Here is a 15,762-nt window from a genome sequence, read left to right on the forward strand (position 1 = left end):
TTGTCATAACTGAAGCTAGAAATGCTGACGTACATAAACGTCAGTAAAGCTTTCCAGTGTGAGCTACTTTAAGCATTGATGGGCTCCTTAAGTGGCCATTATTTCCCACTGTTATGGTTAATGTACTACCAGCAGAGGTGTAAAGAGTACTGATGTATCCTACTCATGTAGAAGTAAAAAGTAAGTCATCTATAAAATACTCCAGTACGAGTAAAAAGTAGCTAAATTAAAAGGTTACGAGTTACTTTCACCCCCCATGTTTATTTTTGGTAATGAATACAGTCATGGTTTCCTTGCACACAGTAAACATATCATGTATAAACTTGAAAAGGAAGAGACCAAGTCTGAAACTTCATTTAAAAAAATAAATAACACCAATTAATTAAATTAAATGTAAAAAAGTTATCTGAATAACAATAACAATAACAATAACAATAATAAAAATTAAAAAATAAATAAATAAATAAAACAATACACAATAATGAGAAAATAACCAGCATTCAATGCTGTTTTGATGCCATACATCATGTTTACTCTGATTGGTCAGCTATGATGTAATGCATTTGATTGTTGTCCGGTCATTTCATTTTTTGTAGTTTCACAATGTCCGTTGATGATTTAAAAAAAAAAAAAAAAAAAAAAAAAAAAAACAATAATTTACTCGGTAACGGTTGGATGTAGAAATGTAAAAAATTACTTTTCTTCTTTCAAAACACACTTAAGTAAAAGTAAAATTACAGTAACGTGAGTACTTGTAATCCATTACTTTCACCTCTGACTACCAGTACAACCTGTAGATTTTGGCACCTTCACATGGCTTCAGCTGGGTTTCACTCTGTCAGTTCCAGGATTCACCCCACGCCTTTTCTCTCCCTAATACTCATTAACCACAGGGGCGTGTAATCTTCATTAAACCAGCCCACAAGGGGCTAATCCAATAACCGCCAACACAGTTTCTATTTTCATTAGTAACTCAGCCCAAAACATTCTTTTAAAAATGAATATCATTGTAGATACTGTATAGAGACCAATATAAACTTTAAACGTACACACACCTACCTCTAAATAGTACTATTCACTGTGGCTATTCTGAGCTCTTTGAAGCTCTTTGTAGGAAACTGGCTGTTTAAATAAGCACTAACACATTAGAGTTGGAGATGGAGGGAAATGCAATGATAAAGGAAAGAGAAGGGAACGCAGTAGGCGCTAAAAGCACGCCAATATCTCATTAGCCTTCTAGCCTCTGCCAAGCTCCCAGCATGCATCATTCAGCCTGAAGCCCAAGAGAAGCACAGACATGAAGGAAACGACTGATGTGCATCAAGGGACAAATGGAAATACAGTTGTGCACGCGGAAGAAGAAAGATGGTTTTCTTCTTCTTTCTAGTTGTAGTTTTGGGCGTGAGAGCATCACAGCTTTACGCTAACATTAGCCTCTCAATGAGTTCTTAATGCAGAGCACTTCCTGAAGGGCTTTTTTACTACAAAACATGTGCGAATTGAACTTAATTTCAGCATAATGCTACCACTGAAATATTGAGTGTTGCCGTTTGTGTGTAACCTTTAGGTGCTAATGCTAGCGCGGCTCTTAAACTAAGCCTGTATCCCATTGAAGCCCCGAGGCCCATCATACACACCATTAGCTTCAACTGCTACATCCCATCACCATTCAACCTCACCCTCAGGAATCCCCTATATCCTCTATATTGCATAAAATAGCCTGGAATACTCACCATTCTTCATTTTAGCCATCATTGAAAACTTGATTTGGCAACAATGTGTAAAACTTAACAGTCCTTTAACTGTTAAACCGCAAATAAAAAATGAAATTAAACCATTTTATAGATCCTCAACTACATTTTAAGATATTTTTGTTGTAGTTAACACTGACCTCCTTCTTTATACTTTCTCACAGCTAGTGGCGGTCACAATCAAGCAAATGTATTAGTTTTTATTATTTTTTTTTGCAAGAACAAAACAAGCAAAGTAGTCACAAAAACATTGCACTTGTAGTGTTAACCTTTAAAAACATACAGTATATAGTTTTTTTTTTTTTTTTTTTTTTTTTTACCAAATTAATTAGAAAAATATATGAATACAATAAAAGCGAATGTAATATGTACATTTGAATTGAGAAACACTGGGTTAGGGTAATGAAGGGTTCGGGTAATGAACGACACATAATGACAGCCTCCATGACACCTTATTCATGCTAATGACAGGTGTCATGTCATAATAATGACAGTGTAATGTCAGCCTTTGTTAATAAAACTTCAAGTAAAGTGTTAGAAAATGTGGTATTTTACTGATAAAAAAACACAAAGGCCCATTGGCAGCAACAAATGCCAAGATGGTGAACAGGTGCACTACTTCTACAGTGCATCTCTTCATAATTCAAATAACTTTTTACTTACATTTTTATGCCATTTGGTCTGGAAAAGGCAATTTCCTAGTTTCATAGTGCTTTGTCTACATCACGTGTCAAAATCAAGGCTCTTTGAAACATCCAATTCAGCCTTAGGAGAAAGTATAAATTACGGAAAAACGTGAATTTTTTGTAAATTACCAAATAATCCAGTCCAGATATCCCAAATTCATTTTATTTGCAAATTGTGGAAAGAACTCTCAATGTTTCCACAAATCTTGCATTTTCTCACAAACACTTCCACAAAATGTCTCAAACTTGCACAAAAATGTCTAAGAAAATCAAGATATATTTTTTTAAGTGAATTAAACTGATATTAAAAACTAGGGCACAAACAATAATGTTAAAGCTGTTATTTTTCCCTCCCACCTAAAATCTACAGCCCACTTGAGTTCAAACTGGTCCATATTTGGCCCCTGAACTAAAATGAGTTTGACACCCGTTTAGGATTTAAGTGTAAAATTCAAGTGTGATTTTGAAAAGGTAAAATGAACTTTAGTTTTTAGTTTTTTTAATGTGTGTGCGTGTGTTACATCAACAGTGTCTCCAGATGGTATCGTTGGGATTAGTGGCAGCGTGTCGTCTGTTCTCATCCTCGTTCTTCTGTTTTTGATGTGCGAGTTTCTGTCTGTCTGCCCTGCGTGTGTGTCATGTTGTGATGGAGCGGTGAGAGTTTTAATTACTGTGTTAAAACAACTGGCACGCATTCGCCTCTTTCTGCAACGGAAATCATCAAGTGCTAAACCATTGTCTCGCTCTACTCATGGCGTAAAATAGCATTATTGAGGTTATGTTTAAACTTTTTTCAAAATGAGCTCAGACACGAACTAGACCCTTGATGAAATGAAAATTATGTAGTAAAAATATGTTTGTATTGCAAATAAAAAGGTAAATATTCAGTCAGTTTAAAAATAATAGTGATTTTATCTTGTTTACTATATAAAATGAATGTTCTTCTGATTTTTACATGTGCTAATGAACACACTATTATTTTGAAGAGACTTGACAGGAAGATCTTCTTCTCAAATCAGTAGCTCTTCATTTGAGTTTTTCAGATTTGACATCGCTACCATTACTTAATGCAGCGGTTCATAAAAAAGTGGGTAACACTTTACTTGAAGTTTAATGCATAAAGGATGACATTTTGCTGTCATTATGTCATGAATACTGTCTTTAAGTGCCCTTTGTTACCCTAACCCCACTAGATCCTTCCATCTGAACCAAAAAATGCCAACATAGCTCCAAAGGTGACAGCCTTCATGACACTTTATTCATGCTAATGACAGCGTAAAGTGTTGCCAAAAAGGGTGGCCTTCTGAAAAATGATAAAATTTGACTATTCTTCTTCAAATCTCATAAAAATAACATAAAATTTGCAATCATATCTTAGAACAATAATAAATCTCTTTATTAATTAAATACAAAGGAAAAACATTTTCTATTTTTCATGTTTAAGACCATTCTAGTGGCCCAACTCCCCCCTCCATCATGACGTTGCGCCCCCCAGTTTGGGAACCGCTGACTTAATGGATGAATGAATACATTTGCTCATAGTAACTGCTATTTTAATTTGCTTCTTGTTTTTGTATTTGTCTTTAGCAGCTTTCCATTCTGTTTTCTCTGTTTGTCTGAAATCCATGTTTTGGTTGGTCGATGTTATTGGGCAGAGGAATTAAACATCCTTTAATTAAAGGACGTTTAATTCCTCTTGGATCAGGGCGAAGCCGTTGATCTTTGCAGCTGATAGTCACTATAATCCCTGACCTAAGGGCCAGATCATGAGTTTTAATCTCAATCCTAAAGCTGATCAAAAGGAGTCAACTTTTTACCATTTCTTCTCCAAAATATGAAACGAAAATGCATTTCAGGGCTGTATTTTTTTCAATTTTCTTTCTATTTCCTTCTCATCTTTTGTTACGTCAAGCACAAACTCCTGTCGGCTACATTTCAGCATCTTCGTGGAGCGATTTCAGTCATATCAAATCAAAATGAACACATTTCAGAAAGTTGTAGAGTTCCAAGTAACACTCATCACTTTGCAAACACAACCCGAGCTCCTTAGACTGCCTTGCACAAATAAATGCAGCACTACATCGATTGGTTATGGCAGAAACAAGCCTTGCGAGTAAACAGACTTGTATATTTTTATTATTCTGGACAGGAACAAAATAGGACCCACTCCACAAACAAGACAATATGAGCGGTGTGATTGTGGGGCCTCCAGCGAGGACCACAGGACACTGAGAGCAGGCTGCCACCTGTTTTTAAAGATAAAGGATTGATTGAGTTGAGCACACACACACGAACGGAGCACAGCGGCAACATCACACCCCGTGTTGTGGCTTTGCAAAGTGAATGGATACTTAGTTCCTTCTCGCAAATAATACAGTATATCCACGTATGTTGAGTATCTGTTCTCGGAAAATTTACAATCTTGTTTCAGTAAACTGTCCTGGTTTGTCATATTTATGATGTATTTTTTTTTCCTACTGGGATGTAACAATCGATACAAACACAGATTGTCGATAGACAGATTGGCAGAAACTGCATTGTAATGTTACCTGTGGAATCATTTCAACAGAAATTGCTATTTTCCTCCACCAAGGAGGTAATATTTTATTTTCAAAGATGCTTATTATTTGTTGGTCTGTTAGGACGATTACTTAAAAAAGTATTTAACTGGTTTTGACAAAATTTTAACCAAATATATACCTTATTATTCCAGAGGGGATCTTTATCATTTTGCAGATTTTTGGATCAGTTTAAAAAAAAAAAATCTAAAATTTCAAAGATTCGTATCTCGTTTTGTAATGATAATACATTTTATTTGAGGCGACTTCCAAGGTAAAGAAGAGAAAAAAAAAGTACAAGGAACAATCAAATATACAAAAATAAGGTGGACAATGATGGAAGCAGTTGATCAGAGGGAGTATTGGTGGCAGCAGTGTTACACCTTGGTGATGGGGAGGGGAACAGGGAAGAGGGAGTCACGGTAGGACAACGGACAAATTATGAATTTAACGCAATTTTGTCAAATTGGTTGCTCAGCTCACCGAGTTTCATCCGGATCAGATCCAGATTGTGTAATTCATAGTGATTTATTTTTTTATTTTTTTATTTTTTTAAATGGGGTTCCCATACATTTGGACTTACTGTATTGTTATTTATGAGGATAGACATTTCATCTAAGCTTTTAACGTGTGAATGATCATGGTACAATGATCAGGATCAGTGATCCACATAACTGAAAATATCTGACAAAGAGGAGATTTGGATATTTGGCAGAGGTTTGTGCTCTGAGTGCTCTTGTACATACATACATATACAGGTAAATTGAATATTGCTCTATTCCAGGGGTGTCAAACTCATTTTTTCCCAAGGACCAAATACGGTGCAGTTTGAGCTCAAGTGGGCCGCAGATTAGTTTGAAATAAAGTGCAAATTTAACACTAACGTGTCCTGGTTTTCACTTGAAAATCGCCAACAATATCCAAGCATTAAGTGACGATATCAGTCCCTGCAAGTTCAACACGTTCAAAGTCCTTGATTTTGTGACCAGTTTTGTGGGAAAATGCTGGATTTCAGAAAAATAAAGTTATTTTCACAATTTGCAATAAAAAAACTAGTAATCAGACCTCAGTGGTGTGATATAGGCACAAAAGCCCCTTTAAGCATCATCATTTTATTAAATATATGTATTTAAAGGGACAAAGACAGCTACAACTTAAATATTTTGTATTTAATGCAATGATTCATGTTTCCTTTCCTGTCATTTATACTTTTTCCTATTGGCCGAATAAACCCTTTGTTTGTAAACATTGTGACGTCCAGTATGTTGTTGGACGGGGCTCAGTCTGAATGCAAAACCACAATTCTCTTCATTTTTTCTGAGCACGAGTGTCCTTTGGAATCCGATAACTTTAATTTCCATCCACTAATGTTATTCCTCCTATTCTGGCACCCAAACACACAACAAAGCTGTAACCAAACACACAACTAGCCTCCACAGTCTTTAGCCAGCGGCGTTTCCTGTTTTTATCTCCAGCCATGTCACTCGTGACGCGGGCCATTAAGAGGTCTATTGGATTATCTAAAGCAGGGGTTCTCAACTGGTCTCACCCTGAGACCCACATTTTCCCACGGCCATTAAATCGCAACCCACGTTTTTCAAAAATAGCTGTTGAAAACACACGTTCTCTCGTTTAAAACATACATCTATACATGCAACATGCATTTTATAGTATGCCTGTCAAAAGAAAATAAGTGTTTATTTATTTTTGACCAGCTGTTCGCGACCCACTCAGTATAGGTCCGCAACCCACTTTTGGGTCCCGACCCACCAGTTGCGAATCATGTGATCTAAAGTGCTGGATTTGGCCCCCGAGGCCTTGAGTTTGACACGTGTTCTATACTATTCAGCTTATAGAATATGTATGACACAATTATTTAGAATTTATAATAGTAACATTACTGTTTGAATACTATTGAAATAATAACTTGTATAGTTGTCTATATGTAGTTGGTGCCTCGTCTAAAAAGTGCTGTGTGTTGTCCTCTCTCTCCCTCCCACAGCCTACCTCTGCGTTTCTGGGTGAATGTGATCAAGAATCCCCAGTTTGTTTTTGACATCCACAAGAGCAGCATCACAGACGCCTGCCTCTCTGTGGTGGCCCAGACCTTCATGGACTCCTGCTCCACCTCTGAGCATCGCCTCGGGAAGGACTCGCCCTCCAACAAGCTGCTCTATGCCAAGGACATCCCCAGTTACAAGAGCTGGGTGGAGAGGTCAGCTTACATTTCAACTACATATGTGCCTCTAATGGATGAGCTGTGCCCCCCCCCCCCCAAGCCAAATCATGACAATGCAAAAATTCAATGAGCGTTCAGGCCATGAGAGAGCTGTGTGTGTGTGTGTGTGTGTGTGTGTAGCAGCAATTGTGAGAGTTCCAGGCAGCAGAAGGCAGTCATTTGTTAAAGCTGGAATTACTTTGAAATTATTTGTTAGCAGCGGAAGCGAAAAGGTCTTGAATAAAAGATGGCAGCGATGTGGAGCAGCTCAGCATCATTACAAAAGCTGGCCTCGGGATGTGAGAATTCATGAGCTTTGAACGGGTGGATCCACATGAACGGCTTCATACTCAACACTGTGCACACGTGCAGCATGTCTACAGACCTTATAGAACGTTCAGGTGGCATTATACTATAAAGGTTCCTTCCTAGATCCATATGTCAATGTAATATATGTGGACAGAGTAGACCATGTAATAATGACAAGCCCAGTTTTTATGTACTTATGATAACATCTGTAATAATATATCTGTAATACAGAAAGTTATGTAGACATTTTTTGTATTTGGTGAAAATAATGGCATACATGTCAACTACTAAAAGTGGTTAACTTCAGACCAACTGAAAAATCCTATCTTTTTGCAAATATTGTAATTTCTTTGCTATTGAATGCACCGCTGTATTGGCTGCATAATTAAACAATTTTCCAGGAAAATTCCACGTATAGGCCGCTCCGTAACATAGGCTGCACTCTTTGAGCTGATGAGGGTGCCCTTTATATGACTTGGCCAACTGGCTGCTCTACTCCCAATCAGTTGTTTAACCGAACCGCGTATTCTGATCAGTCGCAACTGATGAGTTTCCATCGCCACATGAAGTCTCCTCCTCACTGACCCACATCAGTTCATTTACAGCTTTTTATTCTCGCTTTTTACTGGAACCAGACTGATACAGGGCACCCTGTTCTTCTTACCGGCCTCAGCCTCAATAGCGATCGCATCAAGTCCAGACTCTGAGGGGCGGATTCACAAAGATCGGAAATAAAGGGTGGGATTCCAGTTGCTTCCCTAAATCGTTTAGTGACACGGTTTCCTCACCTGCTGCGTGGAATTCACTAAGATTGCCGCAATCATTAGTGCACGAGCAGAACTGGTGCAGACCGCCCCTATTTACATGAACGTTTTGTTCGTTTAATGTGGAGACGCTAGTGTGCACAAGCACACTGACATTTGAGGAAGTTAAATTTGAGGCAGATGGACATGTGCTTTAGTACGGAAGATGTTTTGGCAGCAGACAATCGCCGCAAACAGTTCCAGATTTCATGAATCACATTGCGTCCCCTGCATTACCTCCTCCCATATTTTTGCTCCCCCTGGGAGATCTGCCTACTGTGCATAAATGGAATGAGGGCGCTGAAGACGCGCAGTCCTGATTCCCTGGGCTTTGTACTCCTTATTAATACCACTAAAACTTTTGTGAATCTGCCCCTCAGTCAGAATATGGATGCGATCGCTCCTGTACAAATGTGGTGATTTGAAAACTTTATGCTGTTTATTGTTTCTGGCTTACTTTAACTTTATCCAGGGTGTTGCAGTGCTCTCTCTCTCTCTCTGTGTGTCAGTTCTCCTTGCTTAGCTTCCCTGTCAGCCTCAGAGTTCTGTGCACAATCACTCCTGAACAAACCTAACTTTATGCTGTTTATTACTGTATTTCCTACTATTAGAAACTGGCTGAGATATCTTGCATTTTAAACCTTATTGTACTTTTTATTTGCTCTTCCCACCATAAATGCATTTGAGCCAGCACCGCTCCCCGCTCCACAAACTTTGATTTATTGCTGGTATTTGATTTTTATTTAAACAATCAGCAATCTTATTTTAGGCACAGGAAATAAAAAACACATATTCCACAGATGTATGACTTCTGCTGTCACTCGCTCCCACACAATTTCTCTCCACTCAGACGCCGTCCTGCACACGGACCACGACGCAGCCGTCCTGTTATTAAAGCTGTGAGAGCGTTCTCTTTTCCCACGTTATCCAAAGTTCCGCATTGGCAGCGCCTTCAAACTTTAAATGAAAAAATAGCATCCTATACACTGTAAAATACGGTATTAAGGCGATAGCGTTGTTAATTGTCCTAAAGTTAACTGAAATCTTTTATTGCACAACAATGGTGTAGGAAGCAAAACGGTACTCAGGCTAATCAGGTGCTGTGATCAAAATTGAAAACAGTTTACTTTAGGTTACCAAAATACAGGCCATGGAGTCACTAAGGAATGAGACGCTAAAAATCTGCACCTGGAAAGTTTATGTCTCACAGTTATTACTCAAAACTAATCATCTTGGGTGTTTGGGTGCTTTGATTGGCTGGATTTGGTCCAAAAACCTTGTTTGAGACCTCTGCTTATATAGCTGTAAAAAAGAAGTGAACTGGTGTTGAATCTTGATCGTTGTTTAATCGTCGTTGAGCAACGCCCGTGTTGCGCTCTCTTACCTTCCAGCACTGAACAGCTGTTGATTCATGTGTGACCTCTGTGAGCTCATTGGAGTCATTCCCATACAAATATATTCTCTGAGTCCAACACGGACACCGCTGCTGCTGCTTCAGCGAGAAAAATTTAATATGCAAATAAGCAGTAATAGATGTGGCCTGCACAGCTGCTGCTGACAGTGACTGATCACCTTTAGCCCTCTGCTGTTAGTGGAGTGGGATTTTAGGTTTAAATCTGTTTGCTCATAACTGACTCATTTGTCTGTTTACATGAGAACATGCATGTCGCCTCTATGTAATATCTTCAAGGTTTTACTTAACCTTCTCTTTGATATTTTTTGTTGCTTGTGCTCTCCTCCAACAGGTACTACTCAGATATTAGTAAAATGCAAGCGATCAGTGACCAGGACATGAATGCCTACTTAGCAGAGCAGTCCAGGATGCACATGAATGAGTTCAACACCATGAGTTCCCTCAGCGAGATTTACTCCTACGTGGGAAAGTACACAGAGGAGGTATGAAATACTGTGGGATTCAGTGCAATAAATACAAATATCACAGTATAAAAGAGAGGGGGGATTGTTATGTAAAATTAAAAAGACTTGAAATCTAATGTAGATTTTATCAATCAAGCTCCTAAATAACGTTATGTTTTTATTGACTTGTTAAGGTCTTAAATATGGTCATAAACTTGTCTGATGTGTGATTTCCATGGACTTTTATTAATAGTTTTCCTCTCTGTGCCAATGGCAGATTGTGTGTTCACTAGAGCAGGACGACGCAGCCAGGAAACAGAGGCTGGCCTTTAAACTGGAGCAGGTGGTTGCCTTCATGAGTTTGGAGAGCTGAGGCCCGCACTTCCCAGGGTGCACTGGGAAAAGACCCCCGTCAGAAACCGAGCCGTGCCTGAGCGAAGATCTCCCCCATCGTTTTTTGTTTTTTTTTTTAATTCCGTGACTCCTTCCTTCATCTTTCTGAGATGACTACTTCTTCCTGAACATTTTTTCTTTTTTTTTTTTTTTTTTTTTTTTTTTTGGTCCTGCTTCCTTCTGCTGAAAAAGCTATTTTTGGTTTAGCTCATCCACTTTGCTGCATAGACTAGTTTACCTGGATATCTGTGAGGGCTGGTCTGAGCTGAGGCTGGTGTCTAATGCAAGGCGGCGGATGCCTCAGCTCCGCCACACGGGGAGCTTTAAGGGACAAATGCTCGCCATATTGGCATGTTGGTCCCCCCCCCTTCTGCTGCAAGAAAAGTGGGGGAAGCATTTTTCTGTTGCCTTCAAGAATCTACACTGATAGTCTTTAAAAAAAAAAAAAAAAAAAAACCCGCAATGTTGGAAGTCTGTTTTGTTGAGAACTTTTAAAAAGTAGGATAGTTAGAATAAGACCATCTCTAGAGTTCAGTTTATTGTATTTTTCTGAATATACGGTATCGAGCGGAAACATCAAAAAACTGACGACTGCAAGCCAAATGAACACCTACAAGGAAAAACAAATGCAAAAGATGGTTTGCCAAGTTTACACTGTACCTTTCAAGCTAAGCATACATATCCGTGAAATCTGGGGCAAGTTCAGGCTTTCCTAGAATGTTCCTGGGTTCTTTTTAATGTAGCTGGAGTTGTATTTAAGAGAGAGACTAACGGAGTAGGAGAGAAATCTTTTGCTTTTCTTTTATTAAAACAAGATGAACACTGAAACTTTTATGAAAAACCAGAGCATCCCAGCCTTGAACCCCTTCTGCAGCATATTTTACCTTCCCTTTGCACATTCTGCTTCCATTTGACTTTAGATGGCTCCTGCAAAGTTACGCTAGTAGATGAAACCTTCAACCCTCCCCCTTAGTTGGACCTTTGAAAAACAAACCAAGCACACAGCCAACACTGGAACATCAGGAGCATTATTTTCTTTCCAAGCTCCTGCCTCTTCCAATCTTGTGTCACTTCGGCGACGCGCTATCAAAGCACACACACACGCACAGAGACACACACAATCAGCAGCTGCCACAGACATCACCAACTGCCCAGATATCGACACCAAACCCTGGGGAAGGTAAAGGCCAGAGCTGACTGGAATAGTGTCGGTTCAAGTAGAAACACAACTGATTTAACACAGCCAAGCCAGAGATTGGCCGACTGCTACCTATTAGGGGCTCCATTGTTAGAGTAGCACTTCTTTGCTAGGACGCTCTTATTTTAAGACTTTTTGTGTGCGGAGAAATCAAACAAGATGGACTTTAGTGGGTCAGCCAAAAACCAAAGGAGCTTAAAATGTTCAAAATGGTTCAAAAATGTATTTATAAAAGTGCCACTGAGGAAGTGACAGACAAAGGGGGAAGTGTGTTTGAGAAAAACTACATCTAGGACGAAAACAGAAGTGGAACTTTGATAAACCCGTGTGATTTTACTGACCTCAGTGTGCCGGGGTCACAGAGGCTCTGTGGGCGCCATGATCAGATCCTCGTCTCTCTCCCCCCACCCCTGACTCTCGGCACACCCTTTGCCCTTCTGTCCGGCGTCTGAATCACTGGTTTTCTTTATTTTTGCACAAGCAATGGTAGCTAGTTGCTGAAAGTAGATGGCTTAATTTTAAGTGTGTGACACCTCAGTGGCAGAGGCGAACATATTCAAGCCTCAAAGACAAAAAATGGGGAAAAATCTGGTAAAGCAAAGAAAATGTGAGCATCTTGGTATAGGACAAAGATTTGTTTTTTAAATGAACTTTATTAGTAGATGAGACTCTTTGGATGTGAACCCTTTCACCACGGGAGAGCACGACTGTAAGAGATGATGGAGGCGCCCTCCGTACCTTTTGACCTCTGCCCTTTCTTTTGCCTTGACAACGTGCCCCATGTGGTGATGTGAATGTGTGAAGCCCTCGGTCCACCTTGGGTTCCTTTTATCGGCTTTTTAAGCGCATGTAAATCGTAAACGACTTAAGAAACTTATTAAAAACAAAAAAAACATGAAAAATAAGAAAACCAAGCCTTGCAATGATGACGTGGATGTGTTCTTTTATCTTTTGTTTGCTTGGAAGAATAGGGATGGAGAAAGAAGTGGATTGTTCATGTAATGCAGACTTTCGTTTAAGGTGGAACCTTTATCTCGATTATCCTGCTCTGTAGAACCTCATCCCCACAGTTTAAGTAAAGGGTAGTATGTTAAGGTTTCATTTATTCACATTGATCTCTTTTGGTCGCTTTGATGTTTCTTTTTTTGAAGTTTCCTTGACTTTCGGGTAGCAAATCCTGCAAGATTATTTTTGTCTTTTTGAATAGTATGTTAACGTCAACTGCCTGTCTTCGTCAGAGGCATCTGCTGATCACTTTGATTTCTTTGAAGTTTCCTTTACTTCCACGTAGTAGTGGAATTAGCAAGTAGCGTGAATTACTCTATGGAAGTCAAGCAAACATTAAAGCGGTCAGCAGATGCCTCTGACGAAGACAGGCAGTTGACAAGAAATCAACTTTGATCTTCTGACATGTTTCAACTGCCAGTCTTCGTCAGAGGCATCTGCTGATTACTTAGATGTTTTCTTTGAAGTATCCTTGACTTCCGCATAGTAGTTCACGCTACTTACTAATTCCACTACTACGCGGAAGTCAAATAAACATCAAAGGCAACATCAAAGCGATTAGCAGACGCCTCTGACAAAGACTGGCAGTTGACAGTTGAAACATGTCAGGAGATCAAAGTTGATTTCTTTTGCCTGAATAAATGAACCTTTAACATACTATTTTAAAAAAAAGTAAAGACTAGATTATCAAACAGTTTGTACCTTTACATGACGGCCCATTTGGATGGTATGAACTATAACTGCTTTGCTCAAAGATATTTATGTATAACTATCAGGGACTGCTGAGACAAACTGCTCCCATTTACTGCATCTTTTAGTCTTGAGTTTTCCTCTTTTTTGCGTGACAAAACAAGACTGGAGTCTGTGCTGCTATTATTTCTCATATTGACAACCTCATCACATTGATCCTTTTATTGCCATCATTGCTCAATAGAAAAAAGGGTTGCCAGAACTACAAAAGCTGGCCCTGAAACACAAACAGATGTGGTTTTACAAAAAAGTTCAGATCACAAAAGCAACAAATGACCCATCTGTTTGTCAATATTTGTTTTTTGAAGAAAAAAAAAGAGGAAAAAATTCCAAGCAATGCTGGATTGCGTGACAAACTGCTGGATAACATTGTGATGATGGTGTTGTTTAGGACTGAGTTCTATTTATTTGTTTTGAAGGGGCACATTTAAATATTAATATTTAATATTAAATATTAAGCATTTGCGTAGTGAACAAAAGCACAATAATATGTTAAGGGCATCAGTTTGAAGAACCATGTCCCTCACAGTAACACACTACTGAAAACTCAATTTAATTGTTTTTTTCGTACAACCAATATGTGATTTAAGTAGAAAAACAAAAGAAAAAAAACTAAATTTCTCCCATTTTGTTGTGTTTTAAACATATCGTTCAGTTCATCTTTCCGACTTTTATTTTCTCCTGTTGTGTCTGTTCTGCGTCCCCTCGTGGCCAACTAATGTTGCCATGAGCACAGATAAAGTTTCCACCTTCAAACGTTTAGTTGGGACCGAAAATGTCGTCCTAGCTCAGTGTTATAGCTGTTGTTACACAAACATGCTGGAGACTTTTACCAGATCATATTAGAAAGATGAAGAGTATCTTATCAACAGATGGAACGAAAACCTGGGCGACGTAAGGCGAGCTTCTCTAACTTTGTTATAATTAATTGTATACCTGTGTATGTAAATACAATGCATTCCTATTTTGCAGTCAAGAACAAAATACTATTTGTAATATAGAATAAACTTTATTATGAAATCAAGACGCTTGATGTTTCTGTTCCTTGTTAGTTTGCAGAAGAACAAATCGTGAATGGTGTGTTTATATGATAGCAAAGTGGGGAAAAAAAGCTTTACACGAAGCACTGAGAACCTGCAGATGACATCTTTGTTTCCTGGTGTACTGTTGGGCGGAGTCTACATGAACACTCATAAAACAATGTTCCTTAAATCAGGGGTTCTCAACCTTGGGATCACAAAAGACTGAAAGGGGTCGCCAGATGCCTTCAAGAAACTAAGAATATTTTTGAGTCAATTTTTGCTTATTTTTACCCTTTTTCTGCTTGACATATTTTAACTTATCACTTTTTCTTGCCATATTTTAGCTCCTATACTCCCATTTCTCCCACTTCTCCATCAAATTGTAATGCCTTTTCTGCAGATTTTTTGCACATTTTTTCTACTTTCAAAACATTTTCAGCTTTTATAAACCTTTTCCATCATTTTTACCACCTAATGTCACATATCTTGAGCCATTATTGTCACTTTAACCTCTTTTCACCATATTTCATGCGTATTTTTGCCAGTGTAACCACATTCACGATTTGTCACGTCCATTAATAACTGCTTTAAATCACAAAGGGCGGAGCTAATAATTGTAACGTAACACGAGAGTGGAGCTAATAATTGCAACGTAACAAAAGGGGTGGAGCTAATAATTGTAATGTAACACGAGGGGCGGAGCTAATAATTATAACGTAACACGAGGGTGGAGCGAACGATTGTAACGTCACACGAGTGGCGGAGCTAACAATTGTAATGTCACACGAGGGGCGGGGCTAATAATTGTAACGTCGCACGAGGGGAGGGGCTAATAATTGTAACGTCGCACGAGGGGCGGGGCTAATAATTGTAACGTCGCACGAGGGGCGGGGCTAATAATTGTATCGTCGCACGAGGGGCGGAGCTAATATTTGTAACGTCGCACGGGGGGCGGGGCTAATAATTGTAACGTCGCACGAGGGGCGGGGCTAATATTTGTAACGTCGCACGAGGGGCGGGGCTAATTGCGACGTCGCACGAGGGGAGGGGCTAATTGCGAAGTCGCACGAGGGGCGGGGTTAATTGCAACGTCGCACGAGGGGCGGAGCTAATTGCGAAGTCGCACGAGGGGCGGGGCTAATAATTGTAACGTCACACAGGGGCGGAGCTAATAACTAACACGGGGGCGGGGCTAATATTTGTATCGTCGCA

General features: G+C 39.2%; 1 protein-coding gene and 1 long non-coding RNA gene across 2 annotated transcripts in view; one reads left to right on the forward strand and one right to left on the reverse strand.

The window, feature by feature from the left end:
* The window catches only part of plxna4 (plexin A4), a 336,809-nt gene extending 326,111 nt beyond the window's left edge, over positions 1 to 10,698 (forward strand). The window contains exons 30-32 of the mRNA XM_028449042.1: positions 6,998 to 7,210; positions 10,071 to 10,221; positions 10,460 to 10,698. Of these exons, the coding sequence (XP_028304843.1) occupies positions 6,998 to 7,210; positions 10,071 to 10,221; positions 10,460 to 10,555 (460 nt within the window). The 3' untranslated portion in view covers positions 10,556 to 10,698. The remainder of the gene's footprint in view (positions 1 to 6,997; positions 7,211 to 10,070; positions 10,222 to 10,459) is intronic.
* On the reverse strand, positions 524 to 12,659 carry LOC114464649 (uncharacterized). The gene is made up of 3 exons (XR_003674245.1): positions 12,648 to 12,659; positions 6,480 to 6,622; positions 524 to 535 (listed from the first exon to the last, which is right to left on the reverse strand). It is a non-coding gene; the product is annotated as an uncharacterized LOC114464649 (long non-coding RNA).
* Between the last annotated feature and the right edge of the window lie 3,103 nt (positions 12,660 to 15,762).

This window comes from Gouania willdenowi, chromosome 6, assembly GCF_900634775.1.
Source record: "Gouania willdenowi chromosome 6, fGouWil2.1, whole genome shotgun sequence".
NCBI classification, from domain to species: domain Eukaryota; kingdom Metazoa; phylum Chordata; class Actinopteri; order Blenniiformes; family Gobiesocidae; genus Gouania; species Gouania willdenowi.